This window comes from Nicotiana tabacum, chromosome 21, assembly GCF_000715075.1.
Source record: "Nicotiana tabacum cultivar K326 chromosome 21, ASM71507v2, whole genome shotgun sequence".
Taxonomy (NCBI): Eukaryota; Viridiplantae; Streptophyta; class Magnoliopsida; order Solanales; family Solanaceae; genus Nicotiana; species Nicotiana tabacum.
Genome location: NC_134100.1, coordinates 77,842,135 through 77,856,344, shown reverse-complemented (window position 1 = coordinate 77,856,344; position 14,210 = coordinate 77,842,135). Strand labels below are relative to the sequence as shown.

Below are 14,210 nucleotides of genomic sequence, written 5' to 3'. Positions count from 1 at the left end.
AATATAGGGGTATACGTGTGTGATTTATAATATAAAGAATATAAATACATCTAATAGCTTGTTTGACCAAGTTTCTTTTGAGGCAAAAGCGTTTTCATTTTTGTCGAAGGTATTTTTTTTCTAAAATTAAGGTGTTTGGCCAAGCTTTTTAAAGGAAAAAAAAATGCTTTTGAGGTGAAGCATAAAAAAGTAGTATTCTCCAAAAACACTTTTTTGAAAAATACTTTTGAGAAAAATATATTTAGAATCGATTTTTAAAAGTTTGGCCAAACACTAATTGCTGCTTAGAAATATTTTTTAAATTAATTAGCCAAATACAAATTGATTCTCACCAAAAGTACTTTGAGAAAAAATACTTTTCAAAATAAGCTTATTTTTGCAGCTTTACCAAACATGCTATAAATCCTATTACAGAAATATTTTTGCGAAATATTACCAAAAAAAAAAAGAAAAAAAAGAAAAGTAGTCTTGGTGCTGATTAATGGACCATAGCTTGATACCCCATTTATAGATAAGCTCTTTTTCTTTTTCCCTTTTCCCCAACATTTACACGTGAAAAATATAATATGGTCAACTTTGACATAAAAATTCAAAAGTTAGTATTCGCCATTCAACTCGGCCGAGTTAACCCGAGTGTTATTTATAAACAGCTGTTGACCCGTGAAGTCATTTCACTCAACTTGGTCATTTCCTTTTCAGGCCAAGTCCTTTGTATTGTATATCACTTTCCCCTCTTTACTGTGAATGTGATCATCATCTCCCAATTATTTTGGCGATGGGATCTCTTCTCCGCATGAATCGCTTTGTAAGTCCCTTTAAACCCTAATTACTACTCTCTTTTTACTAAGTTTGACTTTTAATTGTTGAAAAATAGTCTTTTTAAGAGTTATTTAGCTCAAATTAATTAATTTATGATACGCCAAATAGCATAATTGAAATTGCGAGTCAGTTAACGTTAGCATTTTAGTGATTTGAAAGGTTATATTTTCGTCGAGCAAGGTTATTAGTTCTTGGAGTGTGGAGTATATTGAGATTTAGGGACGTTTTTTAAGAATGATAAATAATATTTAAATGAATTCAAATTGCAATGATCAACTATTAATATATTAGTGGAAGTTTATTCAATAAGTAGATTTTTTTGTACATAGCTCGGATTATGGCGAATTGAAAGAGAAATGATACAAAAGAAAAGAAACTAAGTGGTCATTTATGCGACTGAGTTTCGATGGTTTCTCTGTTTCTGTTAAAGACATGATATAGTTAAGTAATTAAAAGTGTGTTCTCTCCAACTATTTAAGCTTTTAGATGAGTTGGTCACACATTTCAACAATTTCCGAATGTGATAGTATACCTTTGTGAGGAGGAGGAAGTGAGGAAGGAGAAGTAAGTGAAAGAAGAGAGGAACTTTACCAAATGAGATAAGCATTGATCCCTTGTGATTGCCAACTATGATATTTATAGTTAGTAGTAAGTGGCTTCACCATAGACTAGTAATTGTAAAAAGAGAATCTATCTAAGCGATGCAATTTATCCATGAGTGTTGAGAACCACTTCTAACTGCCCGTTGGGTATAACTGCTTTTTTAATCGACCTCCACAAGTAGTTTTCTGGCCAATTCAACTTATCTTGCCTATATGGATCTTGGAGGAATTGAAATCAAAGGTAAAGTTGAAAGTACCTGTCACACTTGCACAACCCTGCTTGAGGTTTTTATCCTTTAAAATGAAGAAGGTCCAGCTTTGGAAGAATGAGTAGGAATTTTGAGGCCTTGGTTTCATGGATTTTACTCCTTATGGTCTTGGAAGGTTCCCGTCGCCGGTATGATCTATTCTGGAAAAGGCTCTTAAGATGCTGCAGTTGTCAATGTTCCAGTTCTCCAGAGTTTGACTCAACTCTCTTGAGTCTGATCTAACAAGATCTTGTTGACTTTGGCATCATTCTCCTATATGTATTATGTCGCCGAAGTTCTACTCTCTTTATATACTACGACTCACCTTAATTTGATCATGTTCTCTCTGCTATGATGAATAAGTGGGTCAAGAAGGAGGATCGGATATTAACTGCAATGAACTAAACATGCAATCCATAGAGAGCGGATTGAAAAGTTTATTTAATTAGCAAAATTTTTGTAAAGCTCGGAGTACAATGAATCAAAAGGGTGTTACAAGAGAAAGGAATTAAGAGGTGACTCCAGCAATTGACTGTTGTTTCCCCATTGATAGTTTTCGTGTCAGAATGAATCAAAGAAATAAGGATGTCTACTATATCGACAACAACTCCCCTCCCGCTAGAAGGTGGAAGAAGAGAAACTGGGAGTGGAAGAAGAGATGAACTTTACCAAATGATATTCATTATGAGATAGCAACTATGTGCAAGTGGCACTATAGATCTGTAACTGCCAAAAGGAGAATTGATGTGAGCAATCCAATTAATCCACGAGCACCCGGTCCACTTTTTTTTTTTTTTTTTTTTTTAAATTTAGTTGAGAGGCTTTTTTTATTTTATTTTTAAATTATAAGGAAAGGTCTTACAAAACAGAAAATATCATCAAGCTGATACTGTGAAATTACATAGAGAAAGCTAGTTGAAGAACATTAAAACCCTAAGCAATCAAGCATGTCCAGCATGTTATGTAAAATTCAGCACAACATTTTCCATCTCTCCAGTAATACTGAATGTAAGAAATTATATTTAACAGACTGCAGCTGCTCCTATTTGCCATCAAAACATCCTCTATTTTTTTCATTCCATATAGTCCAAGCAATGCTAGGAGGAATACCTCTCTAGATCTTCTTTAGGGATGCTTCTAGACATGCGGATTCCCAGCACTACAGCACACTCCTGAACTTCATAGGGCTTCACCAATGGATGCCAAAGTCAGCCACGAACATGGTCTATACCTGCCTAGTAAATTCACAGTGCACAAAAATACGATTCACAGTTTCACAAGCCTTTTCACACAAGTAGCATCTACTGCACATGATCCAACCCCTTCTCATCAGATTTTCTTGAGTCAAATATGCTTCATTAGACACTAACCAGCAAAGACATGCCACTTTTGTTGGGACTAGTCTTCCGGATCAAATTCACAGTGCACAAAAATATGATTCACAGTTTCACTATCCTTTTCACACAAGTAGCATCTACTGCACATGATCCAACCCCTTTCCATCAGATTTTCTTGAGTCAGACATGCTTCATGAGACACTAACCAACAAAGACATGCCATTTTTGTTGGGACTATAGTCTTCCAGATCATCTTCCAAGGCCACTTCTGTGCTTGCATTGATTGAGCAGCATTGAGGATTTTATAAAATGAACTGACAGTAATTCTACTAGCTTTCTAGAATAAGCAATCCTTTTTATCTGGCAGTAATTCTACTAATTGCATCGTCTGTATAAATTTATCAACTCCCTGCATTTCCCTATCAAAGAGATTACTTCTAAACTAGTAGTTCCATCATGTATCGGTAAATATATCAACCAAGATTACATCAGGATTGTAAGCCAATTTGTACAGGTTGGGAAATTGGTCTTTCAACAAACCAAAACCATCCCAATTGTCTTTCCAAAATCTGATCTTTTTCCCATTACCCACCTTCCCATTACTTATTGAATTCCTCTCAGAGATTACTGATTTGTCTCCAAACAGCTACTCCATGGAGTCTTTACTGCCTTGGGTGCCCAGAAATCTTCTTTCCCATATATCACCTCAATCAATTCTTTTCAGGGAGCATCTTTCCCATCATTTAACCTCCATAGCCATTTACAAACCAAACTCTAATTATGAGCTCTTAAATTTCTAACTCCCAGCCCCTCTTCCTTCTTATGTTTTGTCACAATGCTCCACCTTACTAAATGATATTTCCTCCTTTTTCGTTACATTCCCATAAGAATTGCCTTTTGATTTTATCAATTTTCTTCTCCGCACTAGCTGGCATAGGGATCGGGGACATTAGATAGGTTGGTATGCCATCAAGGATACTATTTAATAATGTCAGTCTGCCCCCAAATGATAAGTAATGTTGCTTCCAACAAGCCAACTTCTTTTCACACTTCTCAACAACTCCATTCCATACAGATTTATTTTTGAATTTTGCACCTAAAGGCAATCCTAGATAGGTGGTAGGAAAATTTTCAACTTTGCAACCCATAGTATCAGCCTGCATATTTACATTACTGTTAGCATTCAAAGAAAACATTAAACTCTTGGCCTAGTCGATTTTCAGTCATGTTACTGCTTCAAAAGCCAGCAAAACCACTCTCAAATGCAGCACTTATTCTCTTTCAGCCCCACACATTAACAATGTATCTTGTATCATCAACATAAAGCTATAAGAGACTTCTATAAAGTTTCCTGAATGACCCTCCATTTTAAAGCCTTTTATCCAGTCTCTTCTCACAGCAATTTTGATCATCTGACTCAAAACCTCCATCACTAAAAGAAACAAATTAAGGAGATAGTGGGTCCCCTTGTCTCATGCCTTTTTGGGAATTAAAATGCCCTACTGGACTACCATTGATAAGAATTGAGAACTTAGCAGTGGAAAAACAGAATTATATCCATTGAATCCATCTTCCTCCAAAATTCATCTTCTCCGGCATCTTCAACATACAAGGCCAGTTGACATGATCATAAGTCTTTTCCAAGTCTAGTTTAAACACCACTCCAAACAATTTCCTTTTCCAATAGGAGTCATTGCATTCATTTGCCAAAAGTGTTGCATCTGCTATTTGCCTGTCTTTCATAAAAGCATTCTGATTTACAAATACCAATTTTTATATTACAAGCTTCATTCTCTCAGTGAGAACATTAGCTATCAACTTGTTTATGCTCCCAAGCAGACTAATAGGTCTGAATTCCTTGATGTTGACAGCCCCTTTCTTCTTTGGAATTAAAGCAATGAAGGTAGAATTCTAGCTTTTAACAAATTCTCCTTCCTTGTAAAACACCTCAAATGTCTTCAGAACATCTTCTTTCACAATATACCAACATTTCTTAAAGAAACTCATATTAAAGCCATCCGGACCAGGTGGCTTATCCCCTTCCACCATATTAATAACTCTTGTTGCCTCAGCTTCATCAAGGTCTCTCCAACCATTCTTTCTTCTGGTCACTGATCATAGCAAGCTCAGGGCATATCCATGAAGGTCTCCAATTCTCCTTCTCTGGAAAACGATCTTTTTAGAACTCAAGGATGTGATTTTTAATCGTACTTTATCTTCAGTGAATTCCCCATCAATTTGTAGCTTGTCTATCCAATTATATCTCATGCTTGAATTTGCTATTTTGTGAAAAAATCTAGTGTTTTACCTCTGGTTGATCGATAAAAATCTGGAATTTTGTCTCCAATGTATCTCTCCTGTCCAGACCCCACGGTGTGGGATATTACTGGGTATGTTGTTGTTGTTGTATCTCTCCTGCCTTGGCTATATCATGTATTCCTTTGTTAATGCTATTCTATTAGATTCTTCTTCCTCTAAGTTACTATTCTGATTATCACTTTGCCCCCTTCTTTTCAATTGTTGCAAAATCTGATCTTTTCTTCTTCCCAGGTAACCAAAAAATTCTTTGTACCAATTCTTTAAATCTTCTTTTAACTTTCTGAGCTTTTTTGCTAGAACCCCATCTGGTTTGCCTTGGAACTCATAAGAATTCCACTAATTCTCCACTGTGGACAGGACATTAGCATGTCCAGACCACATGTTTTCAAACTTAAAGTACTCCTTCCTTCTTTCCCATTCCCCACACTCCAACAATATTGGACAATGATCTGACTCTACCCTAGGTAGCACCGTTTGTTTGATGGCTTTGAAGGAATCATCCCACTGTCATGAAACCAAAAATCTATCTATTCTTGAAGCTGATTCTTCATTATTCCGTCTGAACATGTGAACTGTCCACCATGTAAAGGAAGATCAATAAGTTCCATATCATCAATGAACCTTGATCCACTTACGATACCTATAGGAAATAATTTCTCTTTCAACCTCTACAACTAATTTTCCCACCTATTCAGCTTGTCTGTATATCCCTTAAATGCAAAACAAATTATGCGGGGTACTTGGTGTAGCGTTTTTCCAAGATACGATGGTGAAGACCCCTAGTTTCTAATATTTGTGGGTAGCATTTGCATTGTAAGAACTAGATCATGTTTAGGACACAATCTTATCATTTCCAACAAGACTGCTGAAGGAGAGTTATGTTTTTCAATATATTCTATGATTCTTGTCTAAAGGATATTATTAAAAAGAAACACTTAGACCCCCGAATTCATCCAACACTTTTAGCTTTTAGCTTTTTAGAGATCTAGGCATATTAAATCAATAAAGAGGCGGCTTACAAAAAGTATGTATCATAGAGATGAAAGTCACAATTTAGTTTTCTTTTGGTGTTAAGGGCACTATGATTTGACTCTAAGCACAATAATTTGACACTAACTTAGCTGTTATATTTTATTATTGGTTTCTACTTCACCTTGTTCATTTGAAGCAGAATTCCTTTTTCACGAAAGTATGTCATAACTTATGCTGCAGTTATGTTCAGTGTCTAATTCTTGTTTAACTTGTTATTCTTCTGAGCCATATTTCCTTCTCTTTCATGACCTTATGCCCTAATTTTTGCTGCAGTTATCTTCCATCGTGGATTCATGTAACTGCATCATCGACCCACAATTGCCTGCTGATGACTTGCTAATGAAGTATCAGTACATATCTGATTTTTTCATAGCACTTGCTTATTTCTCCATTCCAGTGGAGTTGATATACTTCGTTAAGAAGTCTGCTGTTTTTCCATATAGATGGGTTCTTGTGCAGTTTGGTGCTTTCATAGTTCTTTGTGGAGCAACACATCTTATCAACTTATGGACATTTAATATGCATACAAGGAATGTGGCAATAGTAATGACTACTGCAAAGGTCTTGACTGCGCTGGTATCATGTATAACTGCGCTCATGCTTGTCCACATCATTCCTGATTTATTAAGTGTCAAAACTAGGGAACTATTCTTGAAAAAGAAAGCTGCACAGCTTGATCGTGAAATGGGTATTATTCGCACTCAAGAGGAGACTGGTAGACATGTTAGAATGCTAACTCATGAAATCCGAAGCACTCTTGATAGACATACTATTCTAAAGACTACACTGGTTGAGCTAGGAAGAACATTGGCCTTAGAAGAGTGTGCATTGTGGATGCCAACACGTACTGGAGTAGAGCTTCAACTTTCTTACACTCTACGTCATCAAAATCCAGTTGGACTGACTGTACCTATACAACTTCCTGTAATCAACCAAGTTTTCAGTACAAACCGTGCCGTAAAAATATCACCAAATTCCCCTGTTGCAAAACTTCGACCTACTGGGAAATACATGCCTGGTGAGGTGGTTGCTGTCAGGGTTCCGCTTCTGCATCTCTCAAACTTTCAGATTAATGATTGGCCTGAACTTTCAACAAAGCGCTATGCTTTAATGGTTTTGATGCTTCCTTCAGACAGTGCAAGACAATGGCATGTCCATGAGCTGGAGCTTGTTGAAGTGGTAGCTGATCAGGTTTGATTTTTCTATTGGAAGTTCCTTCATGTAATATTTTGTAGTTTCTCTTTGTACGAGTATGGATTGCGCACAACCATGTGGACATACTGAGTTTTGGGTGTGAAATTAGATATGGAGAAGACAACAACAACTAATCCCAAACAAGTTAGGGTTGGGGTTGACCAGATGAATCCTCGCTAACCATGTTTCTCCATTTAAACTCATCTCAGGTCAACATTTTGTCAAATAACAGATAGGGAGAAGACCAATTACAAAAATCTGAGATATCCTCTGATAATCTGCAACAGGAATTGCATAGCTGAGTTGTTATTTGTATTATTGGTATTAAAAATTGGAATTGCAGAGCTGAATTTTTATTAGTAAAATTGTTATTATAAATATTTTCAAAGATGAATCAGCAGGTGAATTATGACTATATATATCTTTCATCTGTTGATTGCTTTCCGGTGAGTGAATAGTTAAGCTGGCTGTGGATGTGTTTATTGAGTGTATTTTAGTAGATTTTCTGCTAGGACCTTAACTCCCACTGGATTTTGCTTTCATAGCTGACATACTGTATTAGAAGCATAGGAAGTAGGATCTATGGTATATAAAAATATTAGGAACTGCCATTCTGAATTAATTGAGTAGTCCTTTCTTGGTACATAAAATTTATTATATGTAGTTTTTTAAGTACTTCTATCATGTGAAGTGAATCACTTCTGGGGTAATGTATTTAAGTGTATAAAAGTAAATACTACTGAGTTGCTACAAAAATGATTTTTCAACAGAGCTGTTTCAAAAAGTTACATATCTGGCATCTTACTTCTTCATCAGAAACTTAGAAACTTAACTTTTTCATTCTGTCCCTGGTAATGCACTGTTCTCGAATGTAATTTAGCTCACTAGCAAGTGGCAAGCCTAGTCTTAGCTTGACTCATTAAATAATCATGATATTTTTTCATTTACAGGCGACGTGTCCAAGTTTTACTGTTATTGCTGTTTACATTGTACGATATTCAGGAATTTTTACTTTTTCTCCATACTTAAGAATTATTATCTTTGTCTCTGATTCCTGGATTTCCAACGGATATTGATGGAAAACACAACTCAATCAACTTGGCCTCGATCTCAAAATCGGAATCAGAGACAAAAATCGGAATCGCCTATAAGAGTTTAATAGATCCTGACATGTATGAATATGGAAGAAAAAAGAGTAACGCGTTTCAATAACATTTGATAAGATAGTAATGACACAAACCATTATTTAAAGTAAATAACAATATATGCACTTCATAGTTCTATTAAATATTATATCCTATGAGAGGATCACAAATATTTCTAGGCATTTTCTAAAAACAACAACAAGAGCAAGGTGGGGAGTTCTTGGAGGGATGTAGCCGAGGGTCTATCGGAAACAGCCTCTCTACCCCAGGGTAGGGGTAAGGTCTACGTACACACTACCCTCCCCAGACCCCACTAGTGGGATTATACTGGGTTGTTGTTGTTGTTATACTTCTAGACATAGGAAAATACTCTGTTCTAGCTGTTAGTGTCTGGTTGCAACTAGTTTTAGGTGTGTATACGCCTATTTAATCAACTAAGAGCCAATCTTGAGTGCCCAGTGTGATTTAATCTACGCGTTGTCAATTCAGGTTGCTGTTGCTCTCTCACATGCTGCAATTTTAGAAGAATCGATGAGGGGTAGGGATCTTCTTATGGAGCAGAATGTGGCTCTTGATCTGGCAAGAAGAGAAGCAGAAATGGCTGTTCGTGCACGTAATGATTTCTTGGCTGTTATGAATCATGAAATGAGAACTCCCATGCATGCGATAATTGCACTTTCTTCGTTGCTGCAAGAAACTGATCTAACTCCGGAGCAACGTCTGATGGTTGAAACAATCCTCAAGAGCAGCAATCTTTTAGCGACACTGATCAATGATGTCTTGGATCTTTCAAGGCTAGAGGATGGAAGTCTTCAACTTGATATTGTCACTTTTAATCTTCATGCTCTATTCGGAGAGGTGACCCCCCCCCCCCCCCCTCCTTTTGTTTCTTTTTTTCTTGCCAAGTTCTAGGTTATCTGTGAAAAATAAAAAGCAAAGACTTGTAGATCTGTTTAATACATTACTGATATTTTGCAGTTCACTATGTTTTGCTGGACGTCACTGACTGATTTATGTGTCTGCTTATTGCTGTAGGTCCTTAACTTAATCAAGCCTATTGCATCTGTGAAAAAGCTGTTCGTCACACTTAGTTTGTCTTCAGATTTACCAGAATATGTAATTGGGGATGAACAACGGTTAATGCAAATTCTATTAAACATCGTCGGCAATGCTGTAAAGTTCTCAAAGGAAGGCAGCGTGTCAATTTCTGCTTTTGTTGCAAAATCAGATTCTTTAAGAGATCCTAGAGCCCCCGAGTTTTTTGCTGTGGCTAGTGAAAATCACTTTTATTTACGTGTACAGGTATAATTTTTACAAGCTTGATATACTTGTTTTTTTATAGGTTAAGGATAGTTGCAAATTTGACAGTTTATACTTGTACTGTCAAATGATTAATTCTTGATATATTTGTTATTCTCACTACTATCTTCTGTAGTTTAGGTAAAAGATACCGGGATAGGAATTAATCCCCAGGATATTCCCAACCTGTTTAGCAAGTTTACACAAAGCCAAGCGCTAGCTTCTACAAATTCTGGTGGCACTGGGCTTGGCCTTGCAATTTGTAAGAGGTACCTCAGTTCTTGGTGTAGTCTTTTCCGAGTTTTTCTTTTTTGCTATGTGAACTTGGTAACTACTTCAAATTGAATTTCTGTTCTCTTATTGCATTTAGTATTTGTTCATGCACTTAGTGGAAATAAATGTGGAGTTACTTGCATATTTGTTGACGCACTTACTGGAAATAAATGTGGAGTTACTTGCATTGGTGATTATTGTCTGACACATCTTCTAATGGGCTGGAAAACAGGTTTGTAAATCTTATGGAAGGACATATTTGGATTGAAAGTGAAGGTCTTGGCAAGGGATCCACTGCTATATTTATTATTAAACTTGGCATTCCTGGACGCTCCAATGAATCTAAGCTCCCATTTGTGGCCAAATTGCCAGCAAATCACATGCAGATGACTTTTCAAGGACTAAAAGTTTTGGTTATGGATGATAATGGGTGAGTAATGAATTTCTGGCCTCTTTATCTCCAGTTCTTGTCTTGTCATGCTGTTTAATGCTCTATATCAGTCATGAGTTTCTCTACCTTGTATGTCTTGATCCATCTTACGTGAGACTGAACATGTAAATACTTAACAAGAGGTAATCATAGATATCACTTTTGAAGATCCGGGGCATCTGCTGAGTCTTCGTAAGAGTAAGGAAGTTAGAATCCTAACAACTATATGTGGATGTGGGTGTACTGGCGCCATGTACTTAGGAGTATAGGCCTTAGAATCCTAACAACTATTTATGGATGTGGGTTTGTTGGCCCGTGTACTTAGGAGTATATGCCTTTTTGTAACGAAAATGAGGATAGGTGGTGAACTGATGGGCTTATGGTAGTAGGATCGAGAGAAGGGAAGGAGACATGATCTGCCTTCCCCTTGGGACTCACATCATTATTTCTAGTTGGAAGAAAGGAGTGACCAACTAGCAAGTAGTACTTTTGAATCCAATAAAAGGAAATATTGTCCTTTCAAGGCATAAGAAGATGGAGGAAAAGGATGTGTGTTAAGAACCATGATGTCTCAGGTTTAAATCCTAGCGAAGGCAAAAAGAAAATAGGTGTATCTTCTCATCTGTCCAAGTCTTGCTGGACAGAGTTATCTGGTACCTATGCTGGTGGGAGGTAGCAGGTATCCGGTGGAATTAGTCAAGGTGTGTGCAAGTTGGTCCGGACACCACGGTTATCCAAAAAAGAAAAAGAAGATGGAGGAGAAAGTGGCTACATAAATGTCTTAATTCAAGTCTTTGTTACATATGCATTGAAATAAGGGGTGTCATAGTCAATCTGATTGCCTTAATATTTCTTTCCTCAGACTTCTTTAAAGTAAGAAATGAAAGTGTGGTAATCTCGAAGAGTAGCTTGTCGATTGTCCTACATGAAACCCCTCTAAAAATGAAACTACAAACCTCTTTTCCACCTCCCTCAAAGGGCAAAGAAAGAAGAGAAGATGGGGATTGTTATGGATATTATTAACCTTTCCTTGCAAGATGTTCATGTATTATTTGTGTAAAGATCATTATCATTGGGTTTTGGTTCCTCTTGCTTCTGTAGTTCTGGGCTGGCCGCAAAGCATGCCCTTGTTTGGCTTGTCAATGATCTCTTGATTAGGTGCCTAGTCCTGTATGTAACTGAAGGCACGAGATTTGGTCTTGCATTGTCAGCAAAACCAGAGTTATAGTGCTAGGTCTTCCCTTTCAAAAGGAAAGTAGGAAGGTGGAAACCACTTTTCTCTAGTTCTTTTGGAACCTATTCCTGAGAAGACGAACATACTGCTCTTGCAAAATATTCTGTTGCGATAATAATAGTAAATGGGAGACCCGAGCCAGTTATAGAGTTCCTTCTCTTTTTCTTTGTATCCTCCTTTTTCCCGCCTGCCTTTCACTTTTCTCTTGTGATGACTGCTGTTAATTTTTTAACCCTAGGTAATGATAAATTGAAGGCCAGTTCTATTACCGGATGGAAATTTGTATGAGTGATAAACTGAAGGCCAGTTGTTTTATTGCCGAATGGAAATTTGTATAAGTGGCGATCCTGCAATTCTCCTTTTAAGATGTTGATCATAGTTTCCCTTTTTTGTTTTCCAACCTGGTTATATGATTGGTTATGACATTAACTATCAGAATTGTTTGTCTTTTTACTCTTTCATGCAGGGTTAGCAGGATGGTAACTAAGGGTCTGCTCGCACACCTTGGATGTGATGTAACAACAGTTGGCTCACGTGATGAGTGCTTGAGAGTTGTTACTCAGGAACACAAGGTAGTGTTCATGGATGTTAGCATGCCAGGTATAGACTGTTATGAAGTTGCCGTACTGATTCATGAAAGGTTTGGGAAACATCATGGCAGGCCACTTATTGTGGCGTTAACAGGGAACACGGACAGAGTAACTAAGGAAAACTGCATGAGAGTTGGTATGGATGGAGTTATTCTAAAACCTGTTTCAGTGGATAAAATGAGAAGTGTTTTATCTGAGCTGTTAGAGCATGGAGTTGTACTTGAATCTTAGTGGATTTGAAACTGAATCAGGGGAAGGCAAATCAGATGGACTACCAAGAGAAGTATATGTCAAGACCTCAACAAAATGTGCAGCAACCATTAGAAAATTCACTCAAATGCACGACTCACTGTATATATGTCTCGGCTTTGGGCAAAAGGAAGAGTTTAGTCTTGATGAGGGCACAATACGACACTTGCAGGTGTATGTATCTGATTAAAACTGATGCAGAATGGTGCTCAAGGACTTCAACAAATTTGTAGAAAGGAATTGATTTTTCCACGTCAATTCAAATGTTGAAGTGTTCATATTCCACGGAACTTGCATAACATCTGGACGTTGACACATTCCGTCATTGCTTAGAAACTTTAGAAACATTGAAAATTTCTGGAAACCATATTGCCTTGGCTTAAACTTTGGGGCAAAAACATGATTGATGAATAGATTATGTGTTTCTTCTTATTCTTTTTTCTTTTCCTCTTTTACTTTTTACATTTCGTTTTTCTCAGGGGTCAGGCAAAAAGGATTTTGACTCTACGCGCCACGGAAGCAACAAACAATAGGGGGTCAGAATAAAAAGCTAACTGGTCTTTCAAATGGGGAGGGGCTCTCAAGTTGAGACCTTCACTTTTTTTCCCCCTTGAATTTTCTTTTCTTTTAGGGGTTAAGGTTGACTTATAAGTCGTTAGGGAGGAGAATTTAGAAAAGGTGGAAGGCGTTTTGGTAGATTTTTTATTTGTTTCCTGGTCAGTGTACCATACCTGCTTTGCAGCCCGACTAATCTAGGTTTGTGCTGGGAAGTCCCACTCCGAAACATTGAGAAAGTTGTAATTCATAACGCGATGTCAATTATCAGTCTCTTTTTTTTTTAAATTTATTTTTTGGGCGTATAACGAGGCATAAACTTGAATATTGGTGATGAAAGATGCAGTTATAATTATTGTCCAGGCCTCATATCAAATTGGTTGGAAGGTATTTGGTGTATGAGAGGCATGGACAGCAACATCAAAGTAGTATACCAAGAAAAATGGTATCAATCATAATCACGTAACTCAACTGTCCAACAATTCAGCATGCCTAACCTTTAGGAGTTTGTTAGAGAAATAGCTTTGCGTTTGACAGGTAAATGTGATAAAGATGTACAAATTTGACTCTACCTTTCTCATTCTTCACCCAACCACCCCCAGCCCCAGCCCAAGGGACGGAGCTTCACTCAGCGAAGGGTGTATATAAGTTAGGAAAAGTAAACAATGTTACCTTTTAAATAATCTTGAACACCCTTAAGCACGTTCAAGAAATTTCTAGTTTGGCAGCAATAATCTTGAACACCCTTAAGCGCCTTTAAGAAATTTCTAGTTTTACCGGTGCCTCTTCCCAATAAAGCTTGGGTCCATTTGGAGAATTACGTATCATACCACATAAAGTTTTAGAAGTTAAGGAACCTCACAAAATCAAAAGGGGTAATAAGG

General features: G+C 37.1%; 1 protein-coding gene across 1 annotated transcript; it reads left to right on the top strand.

Moving 5' to 3' along the window:
• The first annotated feature begins 612 nt into the window (after positions 1-612).
• On the top strand, positions 613-13,203 carry LOC107824400 (ethylene receptor 1). The gene is made up of 7 exons (XM_075242405.1): positions 613-805; positions 6,631-7,548; positions 9,186-9,554; positions 9,732-9,998; positions 10,137-10,264; positions 10,501-10,698; positions 12,399-13,203. Exons 1-7 carry the CDS (start codon positions 776-778, stop codon positions 12,751-12,753), a joined length of 2,265 nt encoding a protein of 754 aa, XP_075098506.1. The 5' UTR covers positions 613-775; the 3' UTR covers positions 12,754-13,203.
• The last annotated feature ends 1,007 nt before the right edge of the window (positions 13,204-14,210 follow it).

What these genes read in the sequence shown, in the direction of transcription:
- LOC107824400 (XM_075242405.1), top strand. Translation starts at nt 776, where the DNA reads ATGGGATCTCTTCTCCGCATGAATCGCTTT. An exon ending in ACTTTTATTTACGTGTACAG is followed by an intron (nt 9,999 to 10,136) that starts GTATAATTTTTA and finishes TCTGTAGTTTAG; the next exon opens with GTAAAAGATACCGGGATAGG. An exon ending in GGCCTTGCAATTTGTAAGAG is followed by an intron (nt 10,265 to 10,500) that starts GTACCTCAGTTC and finishes GCTGGAAAACAG; the next exon opens with GTTTGTAAATCTTATGGAAG.